General features: G+C 42.1%; 1 protein-coding gene across 3 annotated transcripts in view; it reads left to right on the top strand.

Moving 5' to 3' along the window:
• The window catches only part of FSCN1 (fascin actin-bundling protein 1), a 116,023-nt gene extending 105,687 nt beyond the window's left edge, over positions 1–10,336 (top strand). The window contains exons 5-6 of one of the 3 annotated variants that reach the window (XM_056534422.1): positions 5,686–5,798; positions 10,170–10,336. In XM_056534422.1, the coding sequence (XP_056390397.1) occupies positions 5,686–5,798; positions 10,170–10,211 (155 nt within the window). In that variant the 3' untranslated portion in view covers positions 10,212–10,336. Of the gene's footprint in view, positions 1–5,685; positions 7,001–9,297 lie in introns of those variants that run through there. The other 2 variants (XM_056534421.1, XM_056534420.1) reach the window with 2 other exon arrangements.
• The last annotated feature ends 13,425 nt before the right edge of the window (positions 10,337–23,761 follow it).

The following is a 23,761-nucleotide window of genomic DNA, read 5'->3' as shown; positions in this document are numbered from 1 at the left end:
GTCATTGCGCCGCCCCTTGTGACATCACGGCCCGTCCCCTTAATGCAAGTCTATGGGAGGGGGCGTGACAACCGCCACGCCCCCTTCCATAGACTTGTATTGAAAGGGACGGGCCGTGACATCACGAGGGGCGGAGCCATGACGTAATGATGCTCCGGCCCCTGTACCGCCCATCATTACGTGCAGAGCGGGACCGCGGCGATCTGACATCTTATCCCCTATCCTTTGGATAGGGGATAAGATGTCTAGGGGCGGAATACCCCTTTAAGCATTAATAAGGATGCTTTTACCTTTTCCTTCTGATTCAGAGATAATTTTTTCATGACATATTCTACTTGCATCATTTCTTGGTGAAATATTCCAAAATTTGATGGAAAAATTGAAAATGCAATATTTTTTTAAATTTGAAGCTCTCTTCTTACATGGTTAGTTAGTACGGTTGAAAAAAGACATATGTCCATCAAGTTCAACCAGGGAAATGAAGGGTAGGGGTGTGGCGCGATATTGAGGAAGGGATGGGATTTTATATTTCTTCATAAGCATTAATGTTATTTTGTTCCAGGAATGTATCTAATCCTGTTTTAAAGCTGTTAGTTTTTCCTGCTGTGACCAGTTCCTGAGGTAGACTGTTCCATAAGTTCACAGTTCTCATGGTAAAGAAGGCGTGTCGCCCCTTGAGACTAAACTTTTTCTTTTCCAGATGGAGGGAGTGCCCCCTCGTCCTTTGGGGGGGCTTAACCTGGAACAGGATCCATATTTTTTGTATGGGCCATTAATATACTTATATACATTTATCATATCCCCCCTTAAACGTCTCTTCTCAAGACTAAACAATTGTAACTCCTTTAATCGCTCCTCATAGCTAAGATGTTCCATGCCCCATATTAGTTTAGTCGCGCGTCTCTGCACCCTTTCCAGCTCCACAGTGACCCTTTTATGGACTGGTGCCCAAAACTGAACAGCATATTCCAGGTGAGGCCGTACCAATGCTTTATAAAGGGGGAGTATTATGTCCCTGTCCCTCGAATCCATGCCTCTTTTTATACATGACAATATCCTGCCGGCCTTGGAAGCAGCAGCCTGACAGTGCATGCTATTCTGTAGTCTGTGATCTACAAGTACACCCAGATCCTTCTCTACCAGTGACTCTGCCAGTTTAATCCCCCCAAGACATACGACGCATGCATGTTATTAGTACCCAGATGCATAACTTTACATTTATCCACATTGAACCTCATTTGCCAAGTGGATGCCCAGACACTTAGTCAGTCCAAGTCATCTTGTAACCTATACACATCCTCAATAGACTGTACTGTGCTACAAAGCTTGGTGTCATCTGCAAAGATAGAAACAGAGCTGTTAATGCCATCCTCTATATCATTGATAAATAAATTAAACAGCGGTCCCAGTACAGAACCTTGGGGTACACCACTAATTACCGGGGACCAATCAGAGTATTGTCCACCACTCTCTGGGTACGATCCATGAGCCAGTGTTCAATCCAGTTACAAACTAAAATTTCCAAACCCAAAGACCTTAACTTACCTGTCAGACGTCTATGAGGGACAGTATCAAACGCTTTAGCAAAATCCAGATACACTATATCCACAGCCATTCCTCTGTCAAGGCTTCTACTCACCTCTTCATAAAAGCAAATTAGATTGGTTTGACAACTTCTATCCTTAGTAAACCCATGCTGGCTATCACTTATAATACCCTATGTATTCCTGTATAATCCCTTATAAGTCCTTCAAACAATTTACCTACAATGCACGTTAAACTTACCGGTCTATAGTTTCCTGGGGAAGACCTAGAGCCCTTTTTGAAGATTGGCACCACATTCGCCTTGCGCCAGTCCCTTGGCACAATACCAGACACCAGTGAATCTCTAAATATCATGAACAGGGGTACAGATATTACTGAACTTACCTCTCTAAGAACTCTTGGGTGCAATCCATCTGGCCCTGGAGATTTGCTTACATTTAAATTACTTACCTTGTAGGGGGGAGAATGTGTGTAAGTAACTGGCTCAGTGATCGTGGTTATTAATGGTACTTATTCTGATTGGGTGACTGTAACTAGTGGGGTACCACAGGGGTCAGTATTGGGTCCTGTCCTATTTAATATATTCATTAATGACCTTGTAGAGAGAGGGGTTGAATAATAAAGTAGCAAGCTTTGCAGATGATACTAAACTCAGTAAAGCGGGGACACAATAGAGGACAGGGCACTGTTACAAATGGATCTGGATAGGTTGGAGGCTTGGGCTGGGAAGTGGCAGATGAGGTTCAACACTGATAAATGTAAGGTAATGCACATGGGGAGGAAAAATCCGGCCTGGGCTTATGTATTAAATGGGAGCACACTAGGGACGACTGACGTGGAAAAGGACTTAGGTGTCTTAGTTAATAGTAAATTTAGCTGTAGTGACCAGTGTCGGGCAGCTGCTGCCAAGGCAAATAAAATCATGGGGTGCATCAATAGGGGCATAGATGCCCACGACAAGGAAATAATTCTACCGCTGTACAAATCACTAGTCAGATCACACATAGAATACTGTATTCAGTACTGGGCACCAGTGTACAGGAAAGATATAGTGGAGCTGGAGAGGGTTCAAAGATGGGCAACCAGAGTAATACAGGGAATGAGAGGACTACAGTACTCAGAAAGATTATCAGAAATAGGGTTATTTAGTTTAGAAAAAAGAAGGCTTAGGGGCGACCAAATAACTGTGTAAATATATCAGGGGACAGTACAGAGATCTCTCCCATGATCTATTTATACCCAGGACTGTATCCATAACAAGGGGGCATCCTCTACGTCTAGAGGAAAGAAGGTTTCTACACCAACACAGAGAGGGAATTTTTTTTCTGTAAGAGCAGTGAGACTGTGGAATTCTCTCCCGGAGCAGGTGGTCATGGTGAACTCTTTAATAGAGTTCAAAAAGGGGCTGGATGCATTTTTGGAGAGAAATAAGATTGCTGGTTATGTATAAAATATTTATAGAGACAAATGTTGATCCAGTGACTTATTCTGACTGCCAAAATGGGGTCACATGTGGGGGCGGGGGTCCATTGTTCTGGCACTATGGGGGCTCTTTGAACACACGTGGCCGTCAATTTCGGAAAAATGTTCTCTTCAAAATCCCAATGGCACTCCTCTTCTGAGAATTGTAGTTTGCTCGCAAAGCACTTTACATCCACATATGGGGTATGTTCTTACTCAGGAAAAAAGCCCCCCAAAATTTGTAACCGCAACCAGCATTTTAGTTAAAAAAAAAAAAATAAAATGTTTTTTTTTTTTCATTTTCCCATCCAACTTTAACGAAAATTCGTCAAACACCTGCGGGTTGTTCAGGCTCACTATAACTCTTGTTACGTTCTGCGAGGGGTGTAGTTTCCAAAATGGGGTCACATGTGGGTATTTATTTATTTTGCGTTTATGTCAGAACCGCTGTAAAATCAGCCAACCCTGTGCTGATCACCAATTTAGGCCTCAGATGTACATAATGCGCTCTCATTTGTGCGTCCGCAGAGCATTCTACTCCCACATATGGGGTGTTTCCATACTCAGGAGAAATTGTTACACATTTTGGGGTTCTTTATTTTTTCATTTTACCTCTTTTGAAAATAAAAAGTATGGGGCAACACCAGCACGTTAGTGTGAAAACATTCTTTTTTTTTTTTTTTTTTTTTTTACACTAACCGGTTGATGTAGACCCCAACTCTTCCTTTTCATAAGGGGTAAAAGGAGAAAAAGCCCCCCCAAAATTTGTAGTGAGAGTGCTCCGAAGTGAGAGAGTGCCATGCGCATTTGAGGACTAAAATAGGGATTGCATTGGGGTGGACATAGGGGTATTCTACGCCAGTGATTCCCAAACAGGGTGCCTCCAGCTTTTGCTAAACGCCCAGCATGCCTGGACAGTCAGTGGCAGTCCAGAAATGCTGGGACTTGTTGTTTTTGCAACAGCTGGAGGCTCCGTTTTGGAAACACTGCCGTACAATGTTTTTTTTTTTTTTTATTGCGGGGGGGGGGGGGGGGGGGCGCAGTGTAAGGGGGTGTATATGTAGTGTTTTACCCTTTATTATGTGTTAGTGTCGTGTTTTTATGTGTTAGTGTAGTGTTTTTAGGGTACATTCGCACTTGTGCAGGTTAACAGTGAGTTTCCAGCAAGGAGTTTGCGCTGCGGCAGAAAATATGCAGCAGCTCAAACTTGAAGCAGGAAACTTACTGTAAACCTGCCCGTCCTTTAGGGGTTAATGAAAGCTAAACCTAAAGTGACCTCCTGGCAGGAAAACAGGGTGTAAAGAAGTACATTACTAGATAGTTATCACAATTCCCCACATGATTTTTTTTTCTCTCTATAGTCCGTTACAGTGCCAAGCCTTTTTAAATTATTTATTTTTTATTTTTTAATGTAAATAAAGCCCAGGAAGTGTTTCCCAGCATGTCAAGAGTCCAGAAAAGCCCACCCCATGTCCTGTTTATCTATTGGCTATCAGTCAAATCATGCAAGCAAGCCAGTGGGTGGTAATAACAAGAGTGCATGGGCTGGACCTGGCATCTTTTCATGCTGGGAACTTCCTCCTGGGCTTTTGAGACTCATTTGCATAATTTGAGAAAAGAAAAAAATCTTGGCACTGGAAAGGACTATGGAAATGAAGGAAAACTAAATCCTGATGACAACCCTAAAAGTTGACTAGTTAGAAAAACATGGGTGTAATTAAGTACATGACTAGATAGGGGTAATCACTCTTTTTATGATTTTATAAATTCCAATTCAGTATCAGAACTCAAGTCATACCATGGGGATATAATCAATAGAATGACCATTCTAGGCAATATGACAGCAGAATAAATTGTCAGCAGTGAAGAAGTCTTTCCTCCTACCATGCCACATAGGGCTAGATTTTCATCTTTATTGGACAGCCTCTAATTGGGCAAAAACTGGTGTGGAGAAGGACGTGTTGAATTGTGGGGAAAAAAGGATTCTTCAAAAGAAATCCAGTAACCTCCAAGCTGTAATTGCTGTATTTTTGCATGTGTCTGATTCTATATAGAGTTGTGTAATAAAGCTGTACATAGAGTGGTCAATTAAAAAGAGACCAGACTAACCTGGGTACATGGCTTGAACAGCAACCAATTAATCACTTTTGAATCTTGGATATGTCCCAGTGTTCATGGTGGAAGTGCTTGTACTGAATGCAGTATTTTGGCGAGTGAGCCCGCACCAGCTCATCAGAGCATCGAACTTATGGATGTAACACTTGCATGTAACTAATAAGCTTGTCGGTGATAAATCTAACCCACTCATCCAACAAACTTTAGAGACTCCACTCACATTTTAAATCACCTTTTCATGTTTTTGGATGAATTCCGGATTCGGAAGCATGGAATTCCAAGATATTTGTTTATCAAAAATCTTTGCTTCTGCTTTGACCCAAAACCTCCTTATTTGCATAACCTTTTGGTGTCCTACCACAAAAAGTGTATATGCCATATGAAGTACAATTATTGTATGTATAAAATATTGTATGTATAAAATGTAAACTTTGCTAAAAATAGAAGACTGCTATACAGCGTGTGTGTATTGGCCTCTTCGCTTCTAATTAATGTAAAAATGTTTTTTTTACATAAATATATATTTATATTGGGGTGTTTTTTCCTTTTCTTTCCATCTTTTAGATTCCACAGGGAAATACTGGACCGTGGGTAATGATTCTTCTGTTACCAGCAGTAGCCCATCCCGGGTAGATTTCTTCTTTGAGTTCTTTGACCAGAACAAGGTTGCAATCAAGGTGAATGGCCTCTACCTGAAGGGAGACCATGCTGGGGTCCTTAAAGCCAATGCAGAGTCTATTGATTCCACTTCGCTCTGGGAGTACTAAGCACCTGTAATTTGATCTGGTCTTGTATTACACATCCTATGTTTCTTGTGCCTGGCATTCTAAGCAGGACCTCAAATATGCATAGAGCTTTGATTTTTTTTATTTTTTTTGGTAGATATATTTAATTTACCGATATAACCCATATCAAATAAAACATAACTGGATGATATATATCTGCTATAAATCAAATTGTCAGTGCAGAGGCTTCTGTTAATTTTGCTACAGTTTGTTCCTTAATGTCAACTGCTGTAATGAAGAGACTCAAATGCACTTGATCATTTAAACAATTTAAAATGCAACACAGACAAGTTAGCACAATTAGGATGTGTCAAAATTAGATCATTTAAGTGATGGATGTAAGGAAGTATTTTTGTATTTTCTATTAGGGTACCACATGCCAAAATTTAAAGCACTATTATTCATAGCACATTCTGGCAGATCAAGGAACTGAATTTATGTTAAAGCCTATTTAAAGGGTAACTCTCATTAAAACTAATTTTTGCTATTGCACTCCTTATGGTAGAAAATATTTGTAATATACTTTGTTTAAAAAAAATGAAGTTTTCTATGTTTTATTTGTGCTTAACAAAACTCAAAAGCACATTTTCCCCCATCTTATACACAGACTGGGCCAAAGTCCAAACACAGAAAGTGCAGTCTGGAGTGCTGAGGGGGGTGTGTCCAGCCTCATCCAATCATAACTCCTCTCACACTTAACTGCCATATGCTGTGTGTTGGACACAGCCCCCTCAGCACTCCAGGCTGCACTTCCTGTGTTTGGGCTTTGTTCCAAAGTCTCCGTATGAGATGGGGGGGAAAATGTTTTAAGCTTTTTTTTAAGCACAAATAAAACATTAAAAATATTTCCAATATACTTTGTTTAAAAAAATGAAGTTTTATATTTACCATAAGGAGTGCAATAGCAAACATTTATTTTAGAGAGTGCCCATTTAAAACTAATTCATCTGAGAATATCCACAACAAAAAACTGTTTTGCCGCAGAACATACTAAGGCTGGGTTCACATCACATTTTTGCCATACTGTTTTCAATCAGTTTTTCAAAAAAATGGATGGAACAGTACGGGGAAAAAGTAAACCGTATGCATTTTTAAACTGTATACTGTTTTAAAAGTGCATACAGTTCTGTCCGTTTTTATTTAAAAAAAAAAAAAATTTTGAAAATTGTCAATTTTTTATGGAAGGGATGTTGGGTAGAGACTTTAGGATGCAAATGTGCATGTGCAAAGTAAAAACCGTATACAGTTTCCCATATGGAACTGAATACATGTGAGTTTCCCCATTGACATCAATGTTTAAAAAAAAAAAAAAAGTATACGGTTGCAGTACGATTTTTAAACCGGAGTCTCCGTTAAAAATCATACTGCAACCGCGTATGTTTTTTTAAACCAGACGTCAATGGGAAACGCATATGTATACAGTTCCATAGAGGAAACTGTATACGGTTTTTACTTTGCACATGCGCATTTGCATCCTAAAGTCCCCACCCAACGCCCCTCCCATTAAAAATGGACAACATTTAAAAAAAAAGTATGGTGTTTTTTTTTTATAAAAACAGACTGAACTGTATGCACTTTTAAAAACAGTATACAGTTTAAAAATGTATACGGTTTACTTTTTCCCATACTGTCCCATCCGTTTTTTTGCCATACGGTTTTCTTAAGAAAAACTGATTGAAAACAGTATTGCAAAACGTGATGTGAACCCAGCCTTACACAAATTGATGCACACATTATCTCTGGATGTTCCTTCTGAGCAAATACCAAATTTAAAGGGGTTCTCCGGTGCTTAGACATCTTATCCCCTATCCAAAGGATAGGGGATAATATGCCTGATTGTGGGAGTCCCGCCGCTGGGGACCCCCGGGATCTTGCACGTGGGTCTGATTACCGACTACCACCCGGGTCTGATTACCGACTACCACAGGGCTGGCGGCGTGTGACGTCACGCCTCCGCCCCCGTGTGACCTCACACTCCGCCCCTCAATGCAAGCCTACGGGAGGGGCCATGACAGCTATCACGCCCCCTCCCGTAGGACTTGCATTGAGGGGCGGAGTGTGAGGTCACACGGGGGTGGAGGCATGACGTCACACGCCGCAGGCCCTGTGATCAACAGTAATCAGTCCTGGAGCGAACACGCTCCGGGGACTGATTACAAACGGGGTGCCGCATGCAAAATCCCGGGGGTCCCCAGCGGCGGGACTCCCGCAATCAGGCATCTTATCCCCTATCCTTTGGATAGGGGATAAGATGTCTAAGCACCGGAGAACCCCTTTAAATAGCATGTGGCTAATCTGAGCCAGACTACAAATCACGTTTTCAACATTGATGATGTGTAAGTGAATAGCCAGGGTCGCATGTGTGAACTTGGGGGAAAAACTGCAGCTCCACTTTTTTAGCATAATAATATGCAACACAGAAGCTCATTTAAACAATGTTAAGAAAACTGAAAAACTACCTCATACAATAGTAGTTTTAGGTAAAAGATCTTTAGTAAAACCTGCCTGAAGAAAATCACATAAAACAATATTACGCTGGTGATAGTGTTTAAGATCTTATACACAACTGTGATTATCCATTGTAAGACACACTATTTTATCCAATGGATAGAATCAATATAATGGTGCTAAATAATGTAAATACAGTTATTTTATTGGCTTCAAATAGTTGTTGCCATTGACTGAAAAAAGTATAAACATTCAATAAAGATGGCTCGTCAGAATGGAATTCTTAGAATTCATGAACTTGACAGTACATTTTACATTGCCCAAGAGCTGCAAAACTTGCACTTGCTGTGATATCAATATAGCTAAGGCTACATTCACACTGCCGGTTGTCTCCTTTAGTGTGAAGGCCATTATTTTAGGATCAAGAATAGTCTGAGAAAGAATAGTGCTTGCACTGTCTTTTTCTCCCACTATTCTCTCCAAAAGTAGCGCCGCCTGGCGGACCCCATTGACTATAATGGCCGTTATGACCCGTCAAACTGCAAAAAAATATATATATATTTGACGGGGCAGTGTGAAAGGAGCCTTATCAATGAATATCCTTTTTTATTTCATTTCTATTATTTAAATGTTTACAAAATTCATCTCTAGGTGGTAAGGCTGTAATTTGTTGACTTATTTGAGCTGGGCCTAACAAGCTGACCAAAACTGTGTACTTCTTTTTATGCATTTCATTACTTTGAGTGCACTACTTAATTTGCAGCTTGGACCTCTGTCAATCCATATGCAATAAGCAGACCACATGTATGTGTTGAGATTCATCAATCCTATTCTCAAGCATTATATTGTAAAAACGCATTTGGCATACTATGGAAAACATCTAAGCAAATTTGAGAGCATTTTGTGCCTTGTAAAGTCTGCAGCTTTCTCTATTCTGCTACAGATTTCACCCATTGTTTCTTCATGTAAACCTTTTGCTCATGTAAACGTCCCTCATAAAGCATGGTAACTGGAAATCCTTGGGCGTTTTCTTCAGCCTACCTGATGCTTACATGCTTGCAATCCTCAGAATTCACAGGTCTGTGTACACCATAATACTCTTGTATCCAAAATTAAGGGTTATTAACTACTGCTAAAATTTCTGGCTATCATTACAGTTCAAAATATGTGTGTGTGCACAGTGGGGTTTAAGCATTGAAAAATATTGCATCATTCTTGTTGGGGCCTTCATAGAGTGTGTAATATTTCTATAAAGTCAGATCACTACTTTCCTTTCTATGCACCACCTGCACAGTGCCCCCCCCCCCCCCCCCCCTCCTTTGGAAATAGTCTGAAATGAAGGACTGCAAACTTTTTTTTTCCTCTTTACCATCCCCCTCTCATAGCAAAGTTGCAGATAACAGCTCTTTATTACTTGCAGTTTTGATGGTTTTACTTGCTGCTGTGTGTACAATGACACAGTGGGTTAGCAGCATTTTTAGTCTTTTTTTTTTCCTGACTTTAATGTTGGAAAGAAGAAAAAATGCTAAAAAAAAAAAACAAATGTATTTAGCAAATTAAGAAAGCCATCCATCTACACTTGTCAGCCTTTTTTTATAGGTATTTTACCCAAACAGTATTATAAATAGGATTTTTTTTGTCTATTCCTTGTACTTTTCTAAAAAAAAAAAATGTTGTATGAATTTTGTCACTTATATCATTTGCTACACTTTGAATTGGATTTTTTTTTAGATATATTAACTTGTATTGAGATTTTCTTTTTTGTTGTTTTTTTTTTAAAGTTTTTTTTTTTTTCCTCATGCTCTTATCTTCCAGTCGCTATTCAGCTTGTCCACCTGTGGTCTAAGGATTTTTTAAAGAGTTAAGTAAACTCAAGACAGTACCGAAATTTGTTACATGTGACTTTGTGCTGTATTTCTGTTCAGCTGGTATGTTAACTTTCTACCTACTGGCTACATTTAAATAAAATAAATACATTGGAATTTCTGTATTGTTTCTGCTTATCTATAATTGAAATATTAAAGGAAACCTGTTACATTGTTTAAGCAGTCTAATCTGCAGGCATCCTGTTCTAGAGCAGGAGGGGCTGATTAATAAATATCAATAATATTTTGTGGGGAAACTTTTCAGTATAGCTTACCGTTTCTTCATGTAAACCTTTTTGCTCATGTAAACCTCCCTCATAAAGCATGGTAATGATAATCCTTGGGCGTTTTCTTCAGCCTACCTGATGCTTACATGCTTGCTTGCTTGCAATCCTCAGAATTCACAGGTCTGTGTACACCATAATTGTGCCCATGATACTCTTGTATCCAAAATTAAGGGTTATTAACTACTGCTTTAGTTCTAAAATGAAACTGAATTAAATTGCAATTCTTCATGGAAAGTAACAGACTACAACTGAAATGGCAAAAAAAAAATTGGGGGAGATTTATCAATATTGGTGTGGCTGAACCTTTTATATTTGGATGTCTAAAGGTGTACTGGCACCTTATTTAAGATGGGGGTCACACTGCTTTGTTAAATGGAGTTTCAACCTCGCCAGGACCTCACCACCAAAGAGATGGACTCCTTCCTTTGTGGGACAAGAAACCTAAAGTAAAGGAAGTGCCCTCTTTCTTTATGCCTGAGTGGTTTCTTGTCCCTAAGGAAGCCTCGAGTATCCCAGGTTTGTAGTTGCCAAAATATGTGTGTTGGTCACTTTTCTGTAGTGGCTGAGGGTGATTCTGGATTGTAGTAGTGGAGTGGGTCCCGAGCAGCCTTAGTGTAGTCGTGCTGGGAGCCCGATGGATTGGAGGCAGAGCAGGGTTGCATTTCGTTACATGATGCGACTGCAGGGAGGAGGAGGTATAATAGCGGTGTCAGATGCCAATTCTCCCAGGAGAGGGTATCAGTCTATGAAAATAAGTTCCACAGGTAAAGAGTCCTCTTACAGGAACCCATGTACGGTACTGTGAAAAAGTGAGGTGGTCAGTGTAAAATTTTTATTTATGGCAACAGTGCTCTCTGCTGACAACAACTCAACTTCAGCAGCTGATAATTATTGAAAGGATAAAGATTTTTTAATAGAAGTAATTTACAAATCTGTTTAACTTGCTGGAGCCAGTTGATATAAAAAAAAGTTTTTTTCCTGGAATACCCCTTTAATGATTAAGAGGAAGAAGGGCTGATAGGAGTCAGGCTTGAGGGATGATTCCCAATTGTCAGAAGATATGTGGGGGAGACCAGTATTTCTTGTAGAAGAAGCCAAAACATTAGGCAGTCAGGACTGCCATGGGTCTGGAAGAACCAAGAGAGCCTAGATCAGGTATCCTTGTTGACATATGGGGACTAGGAAAATCCAGACAGACTTTTATCCTTAGAGCCATCAAAAGGAATTATCAATTTTTGTACATAAATACATTATATATTTTTGCATGTTCTATGATTTCTAATATAAAGTTTGCACTAATGTACAAAATACAAATACATATGTGATACTAAAGTCACATATATACTCATTACTTACATAAAATATCACATCTCTCAAAGACTTTGATAAAACTTATATTAACTCCTCATAATGAAGGGGTTATAATGAAATTTAACTCCTCATACTTTATCATTTGTTAATAGTTCCCATAACTCAATGGATGAAATTTTCCTAGCAAACAAGTTTCTAACTATTAATAATACTCCTAAAAAAAAAAAAAAATGTAGACACCAGTTTACATTTTGATTCTTCTATAGGTAAATTAACTTCTAGATTACCAATTGCATCCCAGAGGGCCTTTGCATGTGAGCATTTCCATAGAAGATGTTCAAATCCCGCATCACTCCTTCCACAATGAGGACATTCAGCAGAGGCTTTCATACTACATTTAAAAAGACTTTTAGTCTATGAATAATTTTAAATTGGATTATTTTAGGATTCTCATTTAGTGAAAAATTTTCACTTCAATATAGTATTCAATATAGTATTCCATTTAGGTTCAGCTATTTCACCCATTTCCCTTTCCCATCCCAAATTGCAGGCCATGCCCCCTCCCATAGACTTGCATTGAGGGGGCGGGGTGTGATGTCACAAGGGGGCGGAGTCGTGACATAACGATACTCCAGCCCCGTAGTCGTGATCCTTCAGACATGGAGCGATCATCGCTCTGTGCAGTAGATACAGCGGTTGCTGCACGAGAGATTGCGGCAGGACGCCGAGGATAAGATTTAGTACCCCTTTAAGGATAAATTAGACTTGCAATTACCGTATATACTCGAGTATAAGCCGAGTTTTTCAGCACGATTTTTCGTGCTGAAAACACCCCCCTCGGCTTATACTCGAGTGAACTCCCCCACCCGCAGTGGTCTTCAACCTGCGGACCTCCAGAGGTTTCAAAACTACAACTCCCAGCAAGCCCGGGCAGCCATCGGCTGTCCGGGCTTGCTGGGAGTTGTAGTTTTGAAACCTCCGGAGGTCCGCAGGTTGAAGACCACTGCGGCCTTCAACATCATCCAGCCCCCTCTCACCCCCTTTAGTTCTGAGTACTCACCTCCGCTCGGCGCTGGTCCGGTCCTGCAGGACTGTCCGGTGAGGAGGTGGTCCGGTGGGATACTGGTTCCGGGCTGCTATCTTCACCGGGGAGGCCTCTTCTAAGCGCTTCGGGCCCGGCCTCAGAATAGTCACGTTGGTGTGACAACGACGCAGAGGTGCGTTCATTGCCAACGTACTTCTGCGTCATTGTCAAGGCAACGCCTCTATTCCGGGCCGCAAGCGCGGAGAAGAGGCGCCCCCGGTGAAGATAGCAGCCCGGACCACCTCCTCACCGGACGACCTCCCCACCGGACAGCCCTGCAGGACCGGACCAGCGCCGAGCGGAGGTGAGTATTCAGAACTAAAGGGGGTGAGAGGGGGCTGGATGATGTTGAAGGCCGCAGTGGTCTTCAACCTGCGGACCTCCGGAGGTTTCAAAACTACAACTCCCAGCAAGCCCGGACAGCCGATGGCTGCCCGGGCTTGCTGGGAGTTGTAGTTTTGAAACCTCTGGAGGTCCGCAGGTTGAAGACCACTGAGGGCGAATGATGAGAAGAGGATGATGAAGGGGGGGTGTGGGGATGATGAAGGGGGGTGGGGATGATGAAGGGGGGGGTGGGGATGATGAAGGGGGGGGTGTGGGATGATAAGGGGATGATGAAGGGGGGATGTGCGGGATGATAAGGGGATGATGAAGGGGGGATGTGCGGGATGATAAGGGGATGATGAAGGGGGGATGTGCGGGATGATAAGGGGATGATGAAGGGGGGATGTGTGGGATGATAAGGGGATGATGAAGGGGGGATGTGTGGGATGATAAGGGGATGATGAAGGGGGGATGTGTGGGATGATAAGGGGATGATGAAGGGGGGATGTGTGGGATGATGACAAGGGGATGATGATGAGGATGTTAATGACGGGTCTGGATGATGACAGGGGGGGATGAGGTATTTCCCACCCTAGGCTTATACTCGAGTCAATAACTTTTCCTGGGATTTTGGGTTGAAATTAGGGGTCTCGGCTTATACTCGGGTCGGCTTATACTCGAGTATATACGGTATATTGGCAAGAAATTTATTGGGTTTACTGGGTAACTTTTTTTGTCCCATAAATTAGTTTATTTGGAATTTTGTTTTGTAAAAATTTAATTTTATTTTCCTCTAATAAAATCTTGGAATAGGATCCCACCCCTGAAATATTATTGCAATTAATTTCTTTAATCTCCCTCGTTAATCCTCCTCTTGACGATATTTTTCCTTTTGTGTAAAAAAATTAATTTTCTAATAGGCCTCTAACAAAGGCCTTCAAAGCATCCCATTCATTCCAAAATTCATCGATATCTGTCCCTATTTTAGGACAATGTCAGTCATTTTGGGACAATGTCAGTCAGCCGTAACTCCGTCTTGCATCAGGTGAAAGTGTCCTGCTTCCTCCATCGGACCAATCTCCATCAGGCATCAGCTGCAACGTCATCCCTCAGACGAAAAACCTTCCTGCCGTGAAGCAGCGCCGAGTCAGTGGTGGCTCCCTGCTATACGGATTCTGCTGTACATGCTATTCAGTGTCGGCTCTGCTATACAGACTCTAGCACATGTACTGTCTGTAGTATACGTACAAGTTTAACAGTTTCAACTCTACTATACATGCTGTGCTCTGCTATGCAGCAGGAAGTTGCATCTGAGGATGATGGCGTTTTGGACGAGGGAGTTTCAGATGAGGGAGGAGGGAGTTGTGGCTGACAGAGGATTTCGCCTGACGGGGATGGAGTTGCAGCTGACAACTGATCTGTCCTAAAATGGATGCCATACATGTAGATCTTCAATAATAGTTAGCCAACAAGGATTCATTTTATGATTAAAATTCGAGAAACCTATATCTCTGTTGCCAATTTCTAATAGCATTGGAGAGTGGTCGGAAATAGTCTTCGGTAATATGTTGACAGTGGAAAGTTGTGAACATATGAAGCTAAAACTGTCATTTCGAGAAGCAGCTATGCCAAAATATGCATGCTATTCATAATATATTTAATGAGTATATTCAGTTTATCTGATTCATAGATGCGCTACTAGCATGATGATCCCTGTACACAGAAATTATTCATGATCCCCATAGACTTATTAAATCATGTTCAGAAAATGTGAATCAGGTACAGAAATATTTTTTAATTAACGGTGTTGATACGAATTGAAGGGAATTGCTTATATATTACTGGACCTGGACATGATTCAATCGCTATCACCTATCAGTGTGAAAAACTGTAAACCTTGGCATTACTCATGATTCAACATATGCATAGTCCCAGCAATTCATATCTGTGCAGTTAAAATAATAAAAAAATTTGATAGTAATGCGTTATTTTCTATTATGTTATTTCAAACAGCAACCTTCATTCATACGATGCTATATCTCTTCGTTGTTTTGACTATTGCACAATTTCCTTATTAGCTCTCTGCTGAATACACTGATCATTGCACAATGCCACATTAGCAGCTTCAGTATTGCATAGTTCATTCAAACAGTGTACATCCATATTGATAAGCATTTCTGCAACAGCGAAAATTACTTCAGGATGGCATCATTGCAGATTACACAGTGTATCCACATAGACTCATTCATAAAGCACAGTATCTCTCAGTGCATACAGCTGAGAGATATTATGGGCAGTGTATTCAACTGATAATTGCATAAATTCCCAATAGCAGTGTCAATATTGCACTAAATCAATGAAAGAACCATTTAGTATTGAACAATGCAATAGGAAGCTACAATCCATCATTTGTGAAGGCAATCTTTTGTTTGTTCTTGTCCCCTGCTTACACAATGTCCCCTCCCCCCCGGCCATCACGCGCCCTCCCATAGACTTGCATTGAGGGGGCAGAGTCATCACAATACTCCGTCCCCATGGTCGGGAGGCATAACACTGAGAGCTTCCAGCAGTGCTTACAGGTGGGTGCTGTATGCTAGATTGCGGGGGTCCCCAGCGGCGTGTTTAATCCATCATCCACCAAAGACACATTTCCCCAAAAACCTTCGCTTCATAATCCAGGACATAGGCAGTGGCAGCCACACCAGCAAACAGCGAGGGGGGAGACAGAAACGGCCAAGAAAGATGGACACTAATGGAGATCCCAGAGGCACAGCCACAGACTAGTCTATTCTAACCCAGCAAGGGTGGGGCGGTGCAGGGATGGAGACAGAGCACAGAGAGCTGTGTGATCACTCCATAAAAGGAGGAAGTCACTAGCACATGAGATCGCCTGCCTAAGTCCTGGGGGTCTTAAAGGATGCCAGGGACAAAAAGGCAGAGGTGTTTCTGAAAAGGATATAGAATATAATCACTCCTCCAAGATCTCACCTACAAAAGGTGCATAATGATATTTCAAGACTTGCAAAATTGGAATACAATTTAAATTTATTAAAAATGTCAATATAAAAAATATGAAATATTTTTAATACATTTTTTATATTGACATTTTTAATACATTTAAATTCTATTCCAATTTTGCAATTCTTGAAATATCATTATGCACCTTTTGTAGGTGAGATCTTGGAGGAGTGATTATATTCTATATTCTTTAATTTTCCTTGGCCGGTGGGTTCTGGTATTTAATCACACTATCCTCAGATTTTTGGTTGTGAGCTGCACCAAATTTTTGAATTTTTTTTTTTTTATTTCTGAAAAGGGCCTGGGAGACAGCAAGGACAGCTCTTAAACCCAATATTGTTGGTCCTTCAGTGTCGAGTTCTTTGTTACTCTGGATAGACCTATTATGACCAAATTTGCAAAATAATGTGGCTGGAGAGCAATTATCCCTCCCTACTTGCTATTTCCTCTTCAGACATCCTGAGATTATCGGCCTTATCAGATTCTGCCAGGCGTGCCCCGTGCCCTACAGCTTAAGAATGGGGGGGGGTAATATTAGTTCAAAAAGGAAGCTATGATCTATCGTTTGTGAAGGCAATCTTTTGTTTGTTCTTCTCCCCTGCTTTTTCTAGCAGGTTACTAAGAACAGACCTCTGCAGCATCAGTAACCCTGAGTCTAAGGCTATGTTAACACGGACATTCCGCAAACTGCGGGCTATCTGTGCAGAGTCTGCAGAAAAAATAAACATGTTCAATCTTTCCGCGAACAGGGAAAATGGAATTTCCATGTCAGAAATTCTGACGTGTGAACATGGCCATAACAAACCGCCTATTTAATTTTTGGGGGAGCAGGGTAGTCAAAATAGAATTTCCACCTTCCTGGCTGAGCTCTGCCTCTCTCAGCCCCAGTCCTCTTTTAAAAAAAAAAAAAAACAGCTCCCAGTGACCTTTAAAGCGTACCTGTCAGATCCCACAAAAAAAACAAAACTGTTAATATGTACATGATCAGGATGAGGTACTGCGTGACATATAACACTGCTCAATGTCTTTTCCATCTTCTCATAGTGAGGGGGGTGTGCCCCTCTCTTGCCTGCACTGTGATGACTCCTTCCCCTCACTTACTTTACTGACTCACTTTTCTATGGAGTGAGCCTGGCAGCCCTTTTCAACCCTTTCATCTCTGGGTTTATGCTGTACACACACACGAGGAACAATTATTGGAGATTGCCTGTACTCTACCACCAAAGATAATATAGGAAGATGAAAGTTATACACTCACCATGTCATTCATGCAGGGCTGGACTGGGGATGAAAACCACCCCTGGAAATTATTGCAAACGGCCGCCAAGTGCAGTGCGTATCACTTTATGTGATCTCACAAAAGGAATACACCACTACTTCAAATGTTTCAATAAAAATGTATCAGCATCCAAGACCCAATCACCATCCATCACAAATTCAAAAAGTAAAATGGTACCACAATACTCCCTTATAGTGAAAAATGGCAGAAATGTTTGAAAAAGGGTCTATGTGAAAATCTTGTATACGGAGAGCAATATTACTAATACTACTAGTATACAGGGAGGAATATTATCATACTGTTATTGACCAAATCCTGTATACTGAGATCGAAATGATCTCTTGCCTGCACTGTGATGACTCCTTCCCCTCACTTACTTTACTGACTCACTTTTCTATGGTCCTACAAGGGACAAATAATACCACCACACCATGACCATTATCACCACAGAATGACTAATATCCCCACACTGCTACTTAAAAAAAAATCCACTATGCAAAGACTTAGGTTAACCCCATATAGTGATCCTATACAGGTAGATACCAACACTACACAGGTGCTGCAGTCTATGTAAGTGCTTGCAATTACATCCAATGAATCACAGGTGAAGTCTTCTTTGGTCGGAGTCGTTCAATCTTCACTTTGTTCTTCATCTGTCTTGGGCATCATAAAGACTTCTTCCAGCCCAGAATTGTCACCACAGAATCTGCCAGACAAGCATTTTGAGCTCCTCGCTTCAGCACAATCCACATTAGAGATAGCATAGGTAGCAGTCGAACCGAGGCCCTGGTGCCTAAGGGAGCCCCAAATAAGAGAGCAGTACAATAATTGGATTATGGGGCCCTGTTGCACATCTTGCTTCAGGGCCCGAAAGCTACAAGCTACGCCTCTGCACACTTCTATACAAAATTGCCATCACATAGTAAAATTGCCCCCATTTAGCAGTTAGGCCTCCCATTCTGTGCCCCCATATAGCAGTTATAGCAGGTAGATTTCTCCCTTCTTTTGAAGTGCACAAAATGGCGGACACATACAAAATTTCCGACATCATACTTATTAACATAGTGATCCTTTTTGGGGCGTACAATAAGCACAACAGTAAGTAGATCCCCCTTTATTTTAGATCGGTAAGCAGGGTTCCCCTTTCCTCTCTCCTTCTTAGCTAGGTAAATTTTCAGCCTCATTATATTAGGCAGAAGTTAAATGGAGCAGAAAATAACCCTGAGTGAATGGCGCTGCAGACTCACTAGTAGAAAATGTACCTTTTTTATTTGTTATGCACTTAGGTGCAAAATGTCCTCAGTAGGACCATTTATTGAAGTGCATAACAAATAAAAAAGGTACATTTTCTACTAGTGAGTCTGCAGCGCCATTCACTCAGGGTTATTTTCTGCTCCATTTAACTTCATCCATACCAGGATAGCGGTGTCTATTCCTGCAACGCAGAAGGCTTCGCAGCGACTCCACCCGTGCAGTACCCCATTATCTTTGGGGTGATAGGCTTATCTATTTTCTACACAAGGTGAGCGGACATCTTTATGGTTCTATCAGGTCCTACATAGAACCTTGAGCTGTTTTACCTAGGGTAATACACGAGGTGGCGGTATCGGTCGCTATTTTCTTTTTTCCGACAGATTATTATATTAGGCAGGCTTCTTCCCACTCCATTCCATGTCAGCTAGGTATTTCTCTCCACCTCTCCCCTTCCAGCCTCCATAGAGATCTATTCCCTGGCAGGCAAGTAGACAGGCATTCCCCCCCCCCCCCCCCCCCCCTTTACCCCTGCCCCCTCCCCCTGCTTTGCAGCCTCCATAGATAGATATATTATATTATAGAGATTTTTGAAAAAATGCAAATTTCGAATTTTTAACACTGACTTTGTAATAATTCCTGCTAAAAAACCATGGTGTTAAAATACTCACTATACCCCCTAGCGAATACCTTGAGGGGTCTATCTTTTGAAATGGGGTATTTGGGGGGGGGGGGGGGTGTTCCTATGTTCTACCACCTCCAAATTTCTGCAAACCTTGCACATAGCACGTAAAAAAAAGATGTACTTTTCAAATTTTCAAAATTTCAAGTAAAATTTTTAGGCTTCTAATTAATTTCAAATGTTAATTAAAAACCCAAAAAATGCTGACAAAATAAAGTAGACATCTAAAAGTATAAGTTTCATAAACTATTTGGTCAGTAAGTTTAAATATATGCAACCTATTAGTGTTAAATTGCAAAATATCTAAATTTTTTAAAAAATGTCATGATTTTTTGCATTGTAAAAAAAAAAAAACTACAAATGATATCGGCTTACTTTTACTATGTACGTGAAGGACAACTTGTGACAAAAAAACAGTGTCAGAATTATTGTGATTGGCAAAACGCTACCAGAGTTATTCTCTAATACAGACATCCCCGATTTGAAAAAACAGGCCTGGTCTTTCAGGGGCATACAGGTTTACTTCTATTGGTCCTTAAGGGGTTAAAAATAGATATATATGCTAATATGCTGCAGAAAAACATTATTTTAATGTGGAGTCATTATGGGTAGAAATATATGGAGATAAAAATTATAAAATTCTGATAGGGGTTTGCTATAAGCAAACAACAAGAAACGTGGTCTCAAATGGCTGGAGGTGGTCAACCCCAAATGCGGTTGTGCATTTATACTGGGGGAGCAGATCCTGCCCTTGTAGTCCGTTGCTAAGGGCGATCCCCAGCATAAAAATGCATACAATGGAGGATGCCTGCAGCGGACTACAAGTGCCACAATAGAATCCTACACCAGATAAACAGTGTGGATGTGTAACAATTAGAATACAATACAGTATAGTGCACCCATATTCCTGTATTGTATTCTAATTGTTACACATCCACACCGTTTATCTGGTGTAGGATTCTATTGTGGCACTTGTAGTCCGCTGCAGGCATCCTCCATTGTATGCATTTTTATGCTGGGGATCGCCCTTAGCAACGGACTACAAGGGCAGGATCTGCTCCCCCAGTATAAATGCACAACCGCATTTGGGGTTGAGCACCTCCAGCCATTTGAGACCACGTTTCTTGTTGTTTGTTTAAATTTTATACTTGGAGGTGTGTAAACTCCAAAATTAATGCGCCTTGAATATCTTCAAGGCAGCATTAAGGTAGCACCTGTGAGGCCAGGCACCCATATTAGCCAACTCAGGTGGGGCTTGCAGCTTGCCTCCCTCCTCCCATTGTATGTGTGCTCAGTCACGCTGGAGGGTATCTGGGAGGAAGTTGTGAGTCGACCGAATGCTGCCGTAATTGCCCACTGGCCCCTGTTTTGCTTATCAAGCACAGGTAGGATTAGCGTAGGTCTCGCACCATCTTGAGAAACCTTGGCGTTGGTGTGCGGGCTCTGGTGTGTCCTTCATATAAGGATACACTGGCGAATGTCTCAATTTTAACATCAGTGTTGAGGGATAGCCAATGTCATTGTATACATCTACCACAGTAGTGCACCCATATTCCTGTATTGGGTTTGCTATAAGCCACCAAACATAATGCAGAAGATCAATTAATGAAGCAAATAAACAAGGCAGCAAATCAGAATGAGGTGATAATAATGGAGGATGTATTAGCTATAGTCAGAAACCTGTTTCCTTTATGAGATTCACAGGATAGTTAAAGACAATTATCTGTCCCAAATGGTGCAGAGCCCGACCAGAGGAGGGCGCCCTATTAGACTTAATATTAACCAACAGACCTGACAGAGTAAGGCTGGGTCCACACTACGTTTTGTCCCATACGGGAGCGCATACGGCAGGAGGGAGCTAAAACCTCGCGCTCCCGTATGTGACCGTATGCGCTCCCGTATGTCATTCACTTCAATGAGCCGACCGGAGTGAAACGTTCGGTCCGGTCGGCTCATTTTTGCGCCGTATGCGCTTTTACAACCGGACCTAAAACCGTGGTCAACCACGGTTTTAGGTCCGGTTGTAAAAGCGCATACGGCGCAAAAATGAGCCGACCGAACGTTTCACTCCGGTCGGCTCATTGAAATGAATGACATACGGGAGCGCATACGGTTACATACGGGAGCGCGAGCTTTTAGCTCCCTCCTGCCGTATGCGCTCCCGTATGGGACAAAACGTAGTGTGGACCGAGCCTAACGAATGTGCAGGTAAAAGGACACCTGGGAAATAGTGATCATAATATAATACATTATAACTTGTTCTTCAATAAGGGAATCTCTCGAGGTGCCACAAAAACAATAAACTTTAGGAAGGCAAAGTTTGACCAACTGTACTTAACTATATAAAATGGGATAATATCCTCAAAAACAAGAATACTAAATGGGAGACTTTTAAAGATATCTTAAACTCTCACTGTAAGATGTATATACCTTATGGGAATAAAATGGTCAGAAATAAAAGAAAACCAATATGGATGAATAAAAACGTTAAGGGGGCAATAAATGACAAAAATAAAGCATTTAAACTACTAAAAGAGGACGGCAGTGAAAAAGCATTAAAAAGCTATAGAGAAAAATTTAAAATATGTAAAAAAAAAAAAACAGATAAAAGCCGCAAAAATAGAGACAGACTCTTGGTAAAGAGAGTAAAACTAACCCCAAAATGTTTTTTTAACTACCGTATATACTCGAGTATAAGCTGACCCAAATATAAGCCGAGGCCCCTAATTTCACCCCAAAATCCCAGGAAAAGTTATTGACTCGACTATAGGGTTGGAAATACATCATCCCCCATGTAATCATCCAGACCCCTGTCATCATCCCCCCCCCCCTTTCATCATCACCGCCTGTCAATCCCTTCATCAGTGGTCTTCAACCTGCAGACCTCCAGATGTTGCAAAACTACAACTCCCAGCATGCCGATGGCTATCCGGGCATGCTGGGAGTAGTAGCTTTGCAACATCAGGAGGTCCGCAGGTTGAAGACCACTGATGAAGGGATTGACAGGCGGTGATGATGATGAAGGGGGGGGGGGAGGATGATGATGAAGGCCGCAGTGGTCTTCAACTTGCGGACCTCCAGAGGTTTCAAAACTACAACTCCCAACATGCCATCGGCTGTCCGGGCATGCTGGGTGTTGTAGTTTTGAAACCTCTGGAGGTCCGCAGGTTGAAGACCACTGCGGCCTTCGGAATCATCCAGCCCCCCCCCCCCCCCCCCCTTTGTTTTGTGCTCACCTCCCCTCGGCGGGAAGTTAGGGTGAGCTGGTCTGGGCCATCTATGCTGCAGGGATCCTCCTGTGGGGATGGTCAGTCGTTGTGGGCTGTCCATTTTCACCGGGGGGGCCTCTTCTCCGCGCTTCGGGCCCGGACTAGTGACGGTGCCCTGATGACGACGCACAGGGACATTGCGCATGAACGTCCCTGTGCGTCGTCGTCAAGGCAACGTCACTACTCCAGGGCCGGGCCCGAAAAAGAGGCCCCCCCGGTGAAAATGGAAAGCCCGCAACGACTAACTATCCCCACCGGACGATCCCTGAAGCACAGATGGCCCGGACGAGCTCACCCTAACTTCCCGCCTTGGGGAAAGGAGTACAAAACAAAAGGGGGGGGGGGGGGCTGGATGATGACGAAGGCCCCAATGGTCTTCAACCTGCAGGCCTCCAGAGGTTTCAAAACTACAACACCCAGCATGCCCGGACAGTTTTGCAACATCTGGAGGTCCGCAGGTTGAGGACCACTGAGAAGGGATTGACAGGCGGAGAGTTCACTCGAGTATAAGCCGAGGGGGGGGGGCGTTTTCAGCACAAAAAATCGTGCTGAAAAACTTGGCTTATATACGGTATATGGTAATTGCTGTAAGGCTGGGTTCACACCACGTTTTGTTAAATACGGTTCCCGTATACGGCTGGGAGGATGGGGGGGGCAGGGCTTAATCGCGGCGCCCGCACTCAGCCGTATTCGGTAACCATATTTAATGCATGTCTATGAGCCGACCGGAGTGAACCGCAGCCTCCGGTCGGCTTCGTTTTCGGCCGTATGCGGTTTCCCGACCACGTTTTTGCCTGCGGTCGGGAAACCGCATACGTCCGAAAACGTATTTAAGCCCCGCCCCCCCTCCTCCCAGCCGTATACGGGAACCGTATTTAGCAAAACGTGGTGTGAACCCAGCCTAACTTACCAAATTATAGTATGTAGCCACTTTGTGTCCTCTGATTTTGCACTGAACATTTTCTCCTCATATTTTTCTTTTTCTCAAACGCTACAATAGCATGTAATTTATGGAGCTCTATGAAAGTTTATCTTAT

The sequence above is a fragment of the Hyla sarda genome, chromosome 8, assembly GCF_029499605.1.
Source record: "Hyla sarda isolate aHylSar1 chromosome 8, aHylSar1.hap1, whole genome shotgun sequence".
Taxonomy (NCBI): Eukaryota; Metazoa; Chordata; class Amphibia; order Anura; family Hylidae; genus Hyla; species Hyla sarda.
This window is presented reverse-complemented; position numbering and strand designations above follow the sequence as displayed.